Here is a 15,176-nt window from a genome sequence, read left to right as displayed (position 1 = left end):
ATTTTGAGGGGAAAATGAATTTACACCATTTTGGAATAAGACTGTAACATAACAAAAAAGTGAAGAGTTGTGAATACTTTCTGGATGCACTGTAAACACACACACACACACACACACACACACACACACACACACACACACACACACACACACACACACACACACACACACACACACACATCTTCACCCGCTTATCCAAGATCAGGTTGTGGGGGGCTGGAGCCTATCCCAGCAGTGAGGCAGGGTGCACCCTGGACAGGATGCCAGTCTGTCGCAGGGTCACATACAGACAAACAAACACATTCACACACTTGTATACATTCATTCATTCATTCATCTTCTACCGGTTAGTCCAGTTAAGGGTCGCGGGGGGCTGGAGCCTATCCCAGCTCTGCAAAATCTTGAAAGACAGACATCTAGTTTACATTACATTAGTTCTACAACTTTTTGTTGTTGCTTTTGTTGTTGTAAAGTTAAAAAAAAAAAAAACTTTTGGAAATGGGTGCCAAATTTTTATTTTTTTTAAATTGATTTATTTCATTAATTTAAAAGAAAAAGACAGAAAAGCAGAAATGAAATTTACAAGACGTTGAATGAAAAGGAGCAGAGAGAAGAACAAGTCTTATATTTTCTGCCCCTTTTTACAATACGTACAATCTTTCAATTTTAAGTATCATTATTCAACATTATTAAACAGATTACATTTTTGACTTGTCACATACCACTGACTTATTTCATAATTTTAACCATTGTTTAAAAGATTACATCCCTAACAGGTTACATTTTAAACTTAAAACATTCTAGACATCACTAACAGATCACACCCTAGGTTTTGTCATAGCCCACTGACTTATTTCATAGTTTCATACTTACTTAATACATCTAATTTAATACGTTTTTTTTTTAAATAATTTGAGCAACCTTGATTCTTTGTTTACTTTGTTGAGGTTGTTCCATAATTTTACACCATTCACTGCAATACTCCATTCCTTTACTTTGGTTCTGAATCTTGGTTTTTTTAAAGACTTCTATTCCTTTCAAATTATAACTACTTACTCTTTTTTCAAACATATTTTGAATGTTTATTGGTAAGGTATTTTTGTTAGCTTGATACATTGTTTGTAATATTTTCAAATCAACTAAATCATGAAATTTAAGTACCGTAATGAATAATGGATTAGATGGATCTCTAAAACGACTATTACTAATCATTTTTAAAGCTCTTTTCTGCAGAATAAATAATGGTTGTGTATAAGTTGTACATGTTGATCCCCAGATTTCTACACAATAAGTTAAATATGGGACAATCAATGAATTGTATAATGTTAATAAACCATAACTATTTAATGAAAATTTTACTTTATGCAAAACAGCAATGGCTTTCACTATTTTTCCTTTTATGTAATTTATATGTGACTTCCATGTAAGATCTTCATCAATCATGACTCCTAGAAATTTCGTTTCTTTTACCCTTTGTATGTCCATTCCATCTATTTTTTATTATTTCCCACTCTGTCATTAAATAATATGAAATTTGTCTTATTAAGATTTAGTGACAATCTGTTTATTTCAAACCAATGTAACTTTTTCCAACTCTGTATTTATCACTTGTACTACTTCTTGTATATCTGATCCAGAGTAAAATAATGTATCATCGGCAAATAATATGCTGCCAAGTACTTTAGATACATTCACAAAATCATTGATATACAAAATAAACAGTTTGGGTCCAAGTACCGACCCTTGTGGTACACCATAAATAATGTTACACAATTATGATTTAGTATTATTTATCTGAACAAACTGTTTTCTATTTTCTAAGTAGCTTTTTACCCACTGATGTGTAATACCTCTACTTCCATATTGTTGTAACTTGTGAAGCAATCTTGAGTGGTCGATAACATCAAAAGCTTTTTTCAGGTCGATAAAGATACTTACAAAATAATCCTTATTATCTATTGTTGTTAAGATTTTCTCTGTTAATTCCATAATTGCCATAGCTGTCGAATGTTTTGTTCTGAATCCATACTGAGCATTATTTAAAATATGATGTTTCTCAATGAATTTGTCCAACATTGTCACAAAAAAGTTTTCCATAATTTTAGAAAACTGTGGAAGCAATGACACAGGCCTGTAATTTGAAAAATTATGTTTGTCTCCATTTTTATATAATGGGACTACCTTGGCAATTTTCATTTTGTCTGGGAAAATTCCTGTTGACAGAGACAGATTACAAATGTAAGTGAATGGTTCAATAACAGTTTCTATTATACTTTTTACAGTCATCATGTCTAAATCTTCATAATCAGTTGATCTTTTGCTTACACAGTTTTTTACAATATTTCTTATTTCATCTTTTTCCACATTGTCAAGGAAAATACCACTGACTGTATTTACAAGTGTATTTAATTTATCTTCTACTATTAGTTTATTTTCCATCAGACTTGATCCCACATTTAAAAAATAATCATTAAACTCATTTACAACTTCCTTTGTGTCATATATCTCTTTATTTTCCTTGACAAAGTAATTTGGAAAAGTTGATTTCGCTCCATCACTTTCAATCACACTATTTATAATTCCCCATGTTGCCCTCATATTATCTTTACTCTTATTTAATTGTTCACTATAATAATCTTTTTTTTTGTTTCCTAATTATTGTCAATAGTTTATTTTTATATTGTTTGTATCTGTGTTCTGTTTCCTTTGTTTGCTTTTTTAAAAAGCACCTATATAAATAGTTTTTCTTTACACAAGCATATTTACTCTTTTCTTACTAGTTTTTACTAATTTACAGTTTTTATTATATGATTTCATGAGTATTTTCATAAATGAATTATATGCTACATTAACATCACCTACATAAACTTCTTCCTAATTTTGATTTTTAAGGTCATAATTTAATGCCTATAAGGCTTTTACTGACTTATCTCTTTTAAAGTTTATAACAGTTTTTTCTTGTACCTATTTTTGTATATTGAAAAAACTGGTAAATAATCGCTAAGATCTGTCATCAAGATCCCATTCTTAATAATTTCATCTGTTCTATTTGTGAATATATTATCAATTACCGTTGCACTTTGCGATGTAATTCTGGTTGGTTTTGTTATCAAGGGGAATAACCCCAAACTATACATTGAATTCACAAAATCACTTGTTCTTTGGCAACTGGAGCTTTCTATATTAATGTTAAAGTCTCCACACATAAAAAGCGTTTTGTTTTTGATTTGATGGAATAATTCTATTATTTTATCTGTAAATTTCACAACACAAGAGTCTGGTGCTCTGAATACACAACTGATTAGAATATTCTTAGATGTTTCATGTACAATTTCCACTGTTACAATTTCTATGACATCATCTATAATTGTCATTTCTTCTACAATTGTACATGTCAGATCAGTTTTTGTGTACAGAGCAATACCTCCTCCTTTTTTTTTTTATCTCTTCTGTTTACAAAATTTCACTTGTTGTAATCGATTTCTATGGTTGTAATTATTTTATGGTGTAAATAAAGTTTTTCAATGACCGGGGCGGAGTCTAAACATCTATATCCGGGTTGGTTTGCGCTCGCACATGAATCGAAGATGGCTACTCATCTGTCCCGGTGTAGAACTTGGAGCCGCTTTGAAAGGTAAAACACAGCAGTTACATAAAGACAACGAAATTATGAACACCCACGGTGTAAACAACAAAATTATGAACCGCCAATATTCAGTGTCACTCGTAACATGCCGCCCCTGATAACTTTTTCTTCCTTGCGTCAGATTAACTCACTCCGTTAGCGTGGTGCTCACAGATACGATGGTGCTATTAGCTTGTAGCGTTAAAAAGCTAAATTTTAAACTATTAGAAAGATACAACCTGTGGACAAATGCTACCTAATGAGTTTCCATTTCTATAGTTCCCATAAAGGTAATATAATGAAGGCAAAGCCTTTGACCGAGCAGCGTTTTTCTCTATGAAAAAAATATTGAATTTGTTTGATTGAATTACTGTAAAAATTGAAGATTCAATATTATTTTAATCATTTTCTTCAGGGGTTGAAAATTTCATTAAAAAAGTGATGTTTACACAACAAAAGATATTTATTCTCCTTACTTATGTGGTGCTGACAACATGTATAACATGGATTAAATTGCAGTTATAAATATACTGAGAGATATTTAATGATTATCATAAAACATTTTTAATTCAGTGAAAGTAGATACCTATGCTGTGTAAAATGAAGAAATATTCATTACAGGACCTCTAATTATAAATAAGGAACAAATTAGTAACAGTTCACAATATTTCTGTATTTAGAAGGTAGTATAAAGAACATTTTAAATATAGAAAAAAAAAGTTCTTTATAGTACCTTCCGTTATGAATAAGCGACATATCACAAACACTTCATACTGTTTCTCTCTCTCTCTCTCTCTCTCTCTCTCTCTCTCTCTCTCTCTCATATATATATATATATATGAGAGAGAGATATCATAGAAATTTTATTCTTTCTTCAAGATTTGTAATCAATGTCACAACAATATGTTGTTTATGCCTAATTCCCAAATTTGATTATAAATGACTAATTACCACTGAGCTCTTTCTAAGAAGCTCATCCATTAGATACTCAGATTTCATCTGCTTCAGTTACTGTTATGACTATCTGAAGAATACAGGATTACTGCACAGGGTATAAGTCTACTACCTAGTTTTACCTCCGCCAAGGTGGTTATGTTTTCGGTTGCGTCCGTCCGTTGATTGGTTGGTTGGTTGGTTGGTTGGTTTGTTAGCAGGATTACTCAAAAAATCCTCAACGGATTTCAATGAAATTTTTACCAGGGGTGTATCTTAGAAGTCATTAAATTTTGGTAATGATCCGGAACACGATCCGGATCCAGTAATTTTTTCAAGGATTCTTTATCATTGCAAGGTAGGGCCAATTTCAACATTTTTGCATCTAACTTCATGAAGACGGGTCACAAAGGCTGAACAAAAATTAAGTTATGACACAACAATAATTTAGCATTTGTTTCTCCTCATTGAATAAACTTATTAGAAAATTAAAAAAACTTGTGTATTTCATGCAGTTTCTCTTTATAAATATGTTTGCTGAAGATCTAAGGGTTTTAAACCTCTGGGGCCGACGTCGTATACGACAGCAGAGACAAAGCTTTACTAAATTCTAAATAACTTTTTAATAAAATGAGATAGAAACTTACTTTTTTTTCTGAAAAGTTAACTCCGAGGACTTTCGAGCCACCGTTCACCATCTTTGTACTCCTCATAGAAGCTGTGTGATGATGTGAGCAATGTGTGACCAATAGGAATTGGTTCACCATCACATGGTTTTCCGAAATCCAATCGTAGGGCAGATTCACCTCACATGACACACCAAAGAATGTTTTTAGGAGTGATGTGTTACTAGTTGGCATGTTTGAGTAGCCCCCTGGCTGCTCCAATGCGCCCTACGCCATTACAGACAGCGAAAGTGAAAGTGAGCAGACGTGAGCCTCTCATACAATCTCACGTGCTCAAACAAGTGTGTGAGTATCAGGATTGCTGGTCTTGTTTTCCTGTGAATGTTACTGGATAAGCCTGTGGCAAGCTCTCTCGCTCCGGCGTAAAGCATGGTTTATCATATCAATGGAGTGGGGGGGGGGGGGCGCTCCTCAGACTGAATGAGCCTCGAAGTGTGAATGTTGCTTTCAGAGCAGGAGAGAACACACACAGTCAACTTCATAGTAGAAGTTTGTGATGTGCCCTTTGTGTAATAGCAGACAGAAATTGCTTTGAGATGAAGACAAACAAAGCGATTCAACGATTTTGTATATGTTGTTCAAAATTTGTTTGTTTGAACCTTTTTGTTGTACAGTCTTTCACACAAGAGCCCAAATTATAATCGCTAACTGAAAAAAATATTTTATTGCTTCATTTCGACACAAAACGGGAGAGGAGGACGGAATTTGCTTTAAAATGTATTCCATACGGAGGCCGCCATTACAGGAAGCAGTCGTGTGTGCGCAGTGGTGTTCTGGGCAGCGACTCTGTCACCGCGCTCATTGCTTTCTGAAGGTAAACATGTGAGTAAAACCTCCGTTTATGGATTTCCGTCCAATTTTTTTTTCCATGTTCCGTTTATATCGTCGTATAAAACCGCTAACTTAAAAAAAATATACATTTTATGGCTTTATTTTGACACAAAACGCTCTCCTATCAAACCGGGTGTCCCTATGAGAAAATCAAACTCACCCCTCTCTTCTTCTACGGCGTTTAATGGCAGCCGGCATCCTTATTGTTGGACTGCTGCCGCCTACTGTATCAGGCCGTTAAAGCAACCCTAAATCCTCTCATTGAGTCCCGTGTCTTTCAAGTATTTAAAAAGGCAACACTTCCTCCTCTCACTGGACTTTACTGCTAAAATACTTCCTACAGAAACTTATTTCAGGCCTTACAATTGATTTCCTTCCGTTTATACACTTTATAGCTTTATTTTGACATGAAATGCACTCCTCTCCAAACGTGTGTCCCGGTGATGAAATCTAACTTACCCCTCTCTTCTTCTACGGCACTTAATGGCATCGCACTGCTGCCACCTGCTGCATCAGTCCATTGTAGCAGTACTAAATCCTCTCGATGAGTCCAGTGTCTTTCAAGTACTTAAAAAGTCAACACTTCCCCCTCTCGACCTTCTGGCTAAATTGCTTTCTACATACACTTCTTTTAGTAATTACAACTGATTTATTAAGTTTTTACTCTTTAATCGATTCAAAAATGACAAGATATATACTCAACAAAAATATAAACGCAACACTTTTGGTTTTGCTCCCATTTTGTATGAGATGAACTCAAAGATCTAAAACTTTTTCCACATACACAATATCACCATTTCCCTCAAATATTGTTCACAAACCAGTCTAAATCTGTGATAGTGAGCACTTCTCCTTTGCTGAGATAATCCATCCCACCTCACAGGTGTGCCATATCAAGATGCTGATTAGACACCATGATTAGTGCACAGGTGTGCCTTAGACTGCCCACAATAAAAGGCCACTCTGAAAGGTTCAATTTTGTTTTATTGGGGGGGATACCAGTCAGTATCTGGTGTGACCACCATTTGCGTCATGCAGTGCAACACATCTCCTTCACATAGAGTTGATCAGGTTGTCAACTGTGGCCTGTGGAATGTTGGTCCACTCCTCTTCAATGGCTGTGTGAAGTTGCGACGACGAACTGGAGTCAGGTCGAGACCCCGATGAGGACGACGAGCATGCAGATGAGCTTCCCTGAGACGGTTTCTGACAGTTTGTGCAGAAATTCTTTGGTTATGCAAACCGATTGTTTCAGCAGCTGCCCGAGTGGCTGGTCTCAGACGATTTTGGAGGTGAACATGCTGGATGTGGAGGTCCTGGGCTGGTGTGGTTACACGTGGTCTGCGGTTGTGAGGCTGGTTGGATGTACTGCCAAATTCTCTGAAACGCCTTTGGAGACGGCTTATGGTAGAGAAATGAACATTCAATACACGAGCAACTGCTCTGGTTGACATTCCTGCTGTCAGCATGCCAATTGCACGCTCCCTCAAATCTTGCGACATCTGTGGCATTGTGCTGTGTGATAAAACTGCACCTTTCAGAGTGGCCTTTTATTGTGGGTAGTCTAAGGCACACCTGTGCACTAATCATGGTGTCTAATCAGCATCTTGATATGGTACACCTGTGAGGTGGGGTGGATTATCTCAGCAAAGGAGAAGTGCTCACTATCACAGATTTAGACTGGTTTGTGAACAATATTTGAGGGAAATGGTGATATTGTGTATGTGGAAAAAGTTTTAGATCTTTGAGTTCATCTCATACAAAATGGGAGCAAAACCAAAAGTGTTGCGTTTATATTTTTGTTGAGTGTATTTTGTAAAATAAAATATTTCGAAGTAAAGTAAAATGCTAATACTGTAAAAGTGTTCATTGGTTATGATTTTTATCATTTATATTAAAACTTGTGGCATTTGAAAGTGCTGGATTGTGGTGACAGTATTTTACAAGACTTTATTTAAAATTCAGTTGGTCTGGTGGTTAAATCAATCAATTTTTTTTTTTTTTTTCGAACTTGGTTGTCAATTCCAGTATCATGGCAGTTCACAATATAAGCAAATCAAGTGAACAAAGCTTCTTTGTACTCTCTGTACCTCTACACTCATATGAAAAAATAAACAAGATAAAAAAAGAAGCAAATCAAAAAATGACAAAGTTCGAAAGGGAGTGGGAAGAAGTAAAAATCCCGCCCCAGTGCACATATCTTCAGTGGAATATGTTAGTTTAAATGAGTCAACACCCCCGAGTCACACTAACTGTCAGAATGCTCGTAGCACGGGCCGGGGCGGAGGATTAGCAGCAATCTTCCATTAATCAAATTATTAATTAATCAAAAACCCAGACAGAGCTTTAATTCATTTGAAAGCTTGACTCTTAGTCTTGTCCATCCAAATTGGAAGTCCCAAAAACCAGTTTTATTTGTTATTATCTATCGTCCACCTGGTCGTTACTGTGAGTTTCTCTGTGAATTTTCAGACCTTTTGTCTGACTTAGTGCTTAGCTCAGATAAGATAATTATAGTGGGCGATTTTAACATCCACACAGATGCTGAGAATGACAGCCTCAACACTGCATTTAATCTATTATTAGACTCTATTGGCTTTGCTCAAAAAGTAAATGAGTCCACCCACCACTTTAATCATATCTTAGATCTTGTTCTGACTTATGGTATGGAAATAGAAGACTTAACAGTATTCCCTGAAAACTCCCTTCTGTCTGATCATTTCTTAATAACATTTACATTTACTCTGATGGACTACCCAGCAGTGGGGAATAAGTTTCATTACACTAGAAGTCTTTCAGAAAGCGCTGTAACTAGGTTTAAGGATATGATTCCTTCTTTATGTTCTCTAATGCCATATACCAACACAGTGCAGAGTAACTACCTAAACTCTGTAAGTGAGATAGAGTATCTCGTCAATAGTTTTACATCCTCATTGAAGACAACTTTGGATGCTGTAGCTCCTCTAAAAAAGAGAGCTTTAAATCAGAAGTGTCTGACTCCGTGGTATAACTCACAAACTCGTAGCTTAAAGCAGATAACCCGTAAGTTGGAGAGGAAATGGCGTCTCACTAATTTAGAAGATCTTCACTTAGCCTGGAAAAAGAGTCTGTTGCTCTATAAAAAAGCCCTCCGTAAAGCTAGGACATCTTTCTACTCATCACTAATTGAAGAAAATAAGAACAACCCCAGGTTTCTTTTCAGCACTGTAGCCAGGCTGACAAAGAGTCAGAGCTCTATTGAGCTGAGTATTCCATTAACCTTAACTAGTAATGACTTCATGACTTTCTTTGCTAACAAAATTTTAACTATTAGAGAAAAAATTACTCATAACCATCCCAAAGACGTATCGTTATCTTTGGCTGCTTTCAGTGATGCCGGTATTTGGTTAGACTCTTTCTCTCCGATTGTTCTGTCTGAGTTATTTTCATTAGTTACTTCATCCAAACCATCAACATGTTTATTAGACCCCATTCCTACCAGGCTGCTCAAGGAAGCCCTACCATTATTTAATGCTTCGATCTTAAATATGATCAATCTATCTTGTTAGTTGGCTATGTACCACAGGCTTTTAAGGTGGCAGTAATTAAACCATTACTTAAAAAGCCATCACTTGACCCAGCTATCTTAGCTAATTATAGGCCAATCTCCAACCTTCCTTTTCTCTCAAAAATTCTTGAAAGGGTAGTTGTAAAACAGCTAACTGATCATCTGCAGAGGAATGGTCTATTTGAAGAGTTTCAGTCAGGTTTTAGAATTCATCATAGTACAGAAACAGCATTAGTGAAGGTTACAAATGATCTTCTTATGGCCTCGGACAGTGGACTCATCTCTGTGCTTGTTCTGTTAGACCTCAGTGCTGCTTTTGATACTGTTGACCATAAAATTTTATTACAGAGATTAGAGCATGCCATAGGTATTAAAGGCACTGCGCTGCGGTGGTTTGAATCATATTTGTCTAATAGATTACAATTTGTTCATGTAAATGGGGAATCTTCTTCACAGACTAAAGTTAATTATGGAGTTCCACAAGGTTCTGTGCTAGGACCAATTTTATTCACTTTATACATGCTTCCCTTAGGCAGTATTATTAGACGGTATTGCTTAAATTTTCATTGTTACGCAGATGATACCCAGCTTTATCTATCCATGAAGCCAGAGGACACACACCAATTAGCTAAACTGCAGGATTGTCTTACAGACATAAAGACATGGATGACCTCTAATTTCCTGCTTTTAAACTCAGGTAAAACTGAAGTTATTGTACTTGGCCCCACAAATCTTAGAAACATGGTGTCTAACCAGATCCTTACTCTGGATGGCATTACCCTGACCTCTAGTAATACTGTGAGAAATCTTGGAGTCATTTTTGATCAGGATATGTCATTCAAAGCGCATATTAAACAAATATGTAGGACTGCTTTTTTGCATTTATGCAATATCTCTAAAATTAGAAAGGTCTTGTCTCAGAGTGATGCTGAAAAACTAATTCATGCATTTATTTCCTCTAGGCTGGACTATTGTAATTCATTATTATCAGGTTGTCCTAAAAGTTCCCTAAAAAGCCTTCAGTTAATTCAAAATGCTGCAGCTAGAGTACTGACGGGGACTGGAAGGAGAGAGCATATCTCACCCATATTGGCCTCTCTTCATTGGCTTCCTGTTAATTCTAGAATAGAATTTAAATTCTTCTTCTTACTTATAAGGTTTTGAATAATCAGGTCCCATCTTATCTTAGGGACCTCGTAGTACCATATCACCCCAATAGAGCGCTTCGCTCTCAGACTGCAGGCTTACTTGTAGTTCCTAGGGTTTGTAAGAGTAGAATGGGAGGCAGAGCCTTCAGCTTTCAGGCTCCTCTTCTGTGGAACCAGCTCCCAATTCAGATCAGGGAGACAGACACCCTCTCTACTTTTAAGATTAGGCTTAAAACTTTCCTTTTTGCTAAAGCTTATAGTTAGGGCTGGATCAGGTGACCCTGAACCATCCCTTAGTTATGCTGCTATAGACGTAGACTGCTGGGGGGTTCCCATGATGCACTGTTTCTTTCTCTTTTTGCTCTGTATGCACCACTCTGCATTTAATCATTAGTGATCGATCTCTGCTCCCCTCCACAGCATGTCTTTTTCCTGGTTCTCTCCCTCAGCCCCAACCAGTCCCAGCAGAAGACTGCCCCTCCCTGAGCCTGGTTCTGCTGGAGGTTTCTTCCTGTTAAAAGGGAGTTTTTCCTTCCCACTGTAGCCAAGTGCTTGCTCACAGGGGGTCGTTTTGACCGTTGGGGTTTTACATAATTATTGTATGGCCTTACAATATAAGGTGCCTTGGGGCAACTGTTTGTTGTGATTTGGCGCTATATAAAAAAAATTGATTGATTGATTGATTGATTGATTGGTTGCTTAATTGACAGTAAATACAACTGCAGTTCATTTACAATACCTAAATATATTTACAATTTCCCCCCAAATGTGATCTCCAAATTAAATAAAACATTAAAAAAGAAAACTCAGCAGTGCCACACAGATAACATGAATGCAGAATTCCACCATAGACTTCCATTTTTTTTATCTAATAACAGCCATGGACTTGCTGCCAGTAGAACTGCAGGTTGAGGTGCTGAAGTATGTAGGTATCGTGGACCTACTCAATGTGGAGAAGGCCTATGGCCACATACCATCCATCTGCACACCAAGTCTTTGGAGAGAGGTGAAGATGTACAGGGTTGATGACCAGTACTTGCCAGAAGTGTGGGAGTTTATGACCAAGGAAGTGGGATGCCACTTGAAGGAACTTCATTTGCCCTACATGGCAGAAGAAGAGATAAGCTTCAACAACGGGGAAAAAGACTTTTCATTGGCAATACTTATCATGTCTTTTAGTGTCTTTAAATGTATTATTTATTTTACCAGGTAATAGCATAAAGGTTCGAATAATTTATTTATTTTGTAAGACACACTTAGGATTTGATTAATTGTGTAGAATGAAAGCAGAAATTATAGTCAGTTAAATTATTGCAGACAGTCATTCCATTTGTGGATGGTAACTTATTACGGACACATACTGTCATACAAAATAGTAAATAAATTTTGATGAAATTAATACACTTTAGTCATTTTTTTGCAGTATGATAAGAGTCAAAAAGCACTGTTTTAGGCAAAGGAAAACTGTCCAAATTGCACTCAGAATGCACCAAATTGCACCTTTTTTTTTTCAAAACTTCCGGGGGGGCATGCCCCCAGACCCCCAGATGACACGGAAAATGTTCAGTCAAAAACTTTTCAGTTGCTTGCAGCCATGCATACACAATATCACCATTTCCCTCAAATATTGTTCACAAACCAGTCTAAATCTGTGATAGTGAGCACTTCTCCTTTGCTGAGATAATCCATCCCACCTCACAGGTGTGCCATATCAAGATGCTGATTAGACACCATGATTAGTGCACAGGTGTGCCTTAGACTGTCCACAATAAAAGGCCACTCTGAAAGGTGCAGTTTTGTTTTATTGGGGGGGATACCAGTCAGTATCTGGTGTGACTACCATTTACCTCATGCAGTGCAACACATCTCCTTCGCAGAGCCGCATGTTCTTGAATTGCTGGCTGTCTGAGTGGTGTCCAAAAAAATGAGGTGGGCTTCATAGATAATTGGCAAAGCTTCTGGGGAAAACCTGGTCTTGTTAGGAGAGACGGCATCCATCCCACTTTGGATGGAGAAGCTCTCATTTCTAGAAATCTGGCCAATTTTATTAAACCCTCCAAACCGTGACTACTCAGGGTTGGGACCAGGAAGCAGAGTTGTAGTCTTACACACCTCTCTGCAGCTTCTCTCTCCCTGCCATCCCCTCATTGCCCCATCCCTGTAGAGACGGTGCCTGCTCCCAGACCACCAATAACCAGCAAAAATCTATTTAAGCATAAAAATTCAAAAAGAAAAAATAATATAGCACCTTCAACTGCACCACAGACTAAAACAGTTAAATGTGGTCTATTAAACATTAGGTCTCTCTCTTCTAAGTCCCTGTTAGTAAATGATATAATAATTGATCAACATATTGATTTATTCTGCCTTACAGAACCTGGTTACAGCAGGATGAATATGTTAGTTTAGATGAGTCAACACCCCCGAGTCACACTAACTGCCAAACGCTCGTAGCACGGGCTGAGGGGGAGGATTAGCAGCAATCTTCCACTCCAGCTTATTAATTAATCAAAAACCCAGACAGAGCTTTAATTCATTGAAAGCTTGACTCTTAGTCTTGTCCATCCAAATTGGAAGTCCCAAAACCAGTTTTATTTGTTATTATCTATCGTCCACCTGGTCGTTACTGTGAGTTTCTCTGTAAATTTTCGGACCTTTTGTCTGACTTAGTGCTTAGCTCAGATAGATAATTATAGTGGGCGATTTTAACATCCACACAGATGCTGAGAATGAGAGTCTCAACACTGCATTTAATCTATTATTAGACTCGATTGGCTTTGCTCAAAATGTAAATGAGTCCACCCACCACTTTAATCATACCTTAGATCTTGTTCTGACTTATGGTATGGAAATTGAAGACTTAACAGTATTCCCTGAAAACCCCTTCTGTCTGATCATTTCTTAATAACATTTACATTTACTCTGATGGACTACCCAGCAGTGGGGAATAACTTTCATTACAGTAGAAGTCTTTCAGAAAGTGCTGTAACTAGGTTTAAGGATATGATTCCTTCTTTATGTTCTCCAATGCCATATACCAACACAGGGCAGAGTAGCTACTTAAACTCTGAGTGAGATAGATTATCTCGTCAATAGTTTTACATCCTCATTGAGGACAACTTTGGATGCTGTAGCTCCTCTGAAAAAGAGAGCCTTAAATCAGAAGTGCCTGACTCTGTGGTATAACTCACAAACTCGCAGCTTAAAGCAGATAACCCGTAAGTTGGAGAGGAAATGGCGTCTCACTAATTTAGAAGATCTTCACTTAGCCTGGAAGAAGAGTCTGTTGCTCTATAAAAAAGCCTCCATAAAGCTAGGACATCTTACTACTCATCACTTATTGAAGAAAAATAAGAACAACCCCAGGTTCTTTTCAGCACTGTAGCCAGGCTGACAAAGAGTCAGAGCTCTATTGAGCCGAGTATTCCTTTAACTAGTAATGACTTCATGACTTTCTTTGCTAATAAAATTTTAACTATTAGAGAAAAATTACTCATAACCATCCCAAAGACATATCGTTATCTTTGGCTGCTTTCAGTGATGCCAGTATTTGGTTAGACTCTTTCTCTCCGATTGTTCTGAATAATCAGGTCCCATCTTATCTTAGGGACCTCATAGTACCATATCACCCCAATAGAGCGCTTCCCTCTCAGACTGCAGGCTTACTTGTAGTTCCTAGGGTTTTTAAGAGTAGAATGGGAGGCAGAGCCTTCAGCTTTCATGCTCCTCTCCTGTGGAACCAGCTCCCAATTCGGATCAGGGAGACAGACACCCTCTCTACTTTTAAGATTAGGCTTAAAAACTTTCCTTTTTGCTATAGCTTATAGTTGGGGCTGGATCAGGTGACCCTGAACCATCCCTTAGTTATGCTGCTATAGACTTAGACTGCTGGGGGGTTCCCATGATGCACTGAGTGTTTCTTTCTCTTTTTGCTCTGTATGCACCACTCTGCATTTAATCATTAGTAATTGATCTCTGCTCCCCTCCACAGCATGTCTTTTTCCTGGTTCTCTCCCTCAGCCCCAACCAGTCCCAGCAGAAGACTGCCCCTCCCTGAGCCTGGTTCTGCTGGAGGTTTCTTCCTGTTAAAAGGGAGTTTTTCCTTCCCACTTTCGCCAAGTGCTTGGTCACAGGGGGTCGTTTTGACCGTTGGGGTTTTTCCATAATTATTGTATGGCTTTTGCCTTACAATATAAAGCGCCTTGGGGCAACTGTTTGTTGTGATTTGGCGCTATATAAATAAAATTGATTTGATTTGATTAGAGTTGATCAGGTTGTCAATTGTGGCCTGTGGAATGTTGGTCCACTCCTCTTCAATGGCTGTGCGAAGTTGCTGGATATTGGCAGGAACTGGTACACGCTGTCGTATACGCCGGTCCAGAGCATTCCAAACATGCTCAATGGGT

At 37.4% G+C, this 15,176-nt stretch overlaps 1 protein-coding gene across 1 annotated transcript in view; it reads left to right on the top strand.

Annotated features, from left to right (window-relative positions):
* The first annotated feature begins 3,550 nt into the window (after positions 1 to 3,550).
* Positions 3,551 to 15,176, top strand: part of pmpca (peptidase, mitochondrial processing subunit alpha) — a 32,786-nt gene continuing 21,160 nt past the window's right edge. Inside the window, 1 exon segment of the mRNA XM_034170921.1 lies at positions 3,551 to 3,634. Within this exon segment, the coding sequence (XP_034026812.1) occupies positions 3,588 to 3,634 (47 nt within the window). The 5' untranslated portion in view covers positions 3,551 to 3,587.

This window comes from Thalassophryne amazonica, chromosome 5, assembly GCF_902500255.1.
Source record: "Thalassophryne amazonica chromosome 5, fThaAma1.1, whole genome shotgun sequence".
In the NCBI taxonomy this organism is placed as follows: Eukaryota; Metazoa; Chordata; class Actinopteri; order Batrachoidiformes; family Batrachoididae; genus Thalassophryne; species Thalassophryne amazonica.
This window is presented reverse-complemented; position numbering and strand designations above follow the sequence as displayed.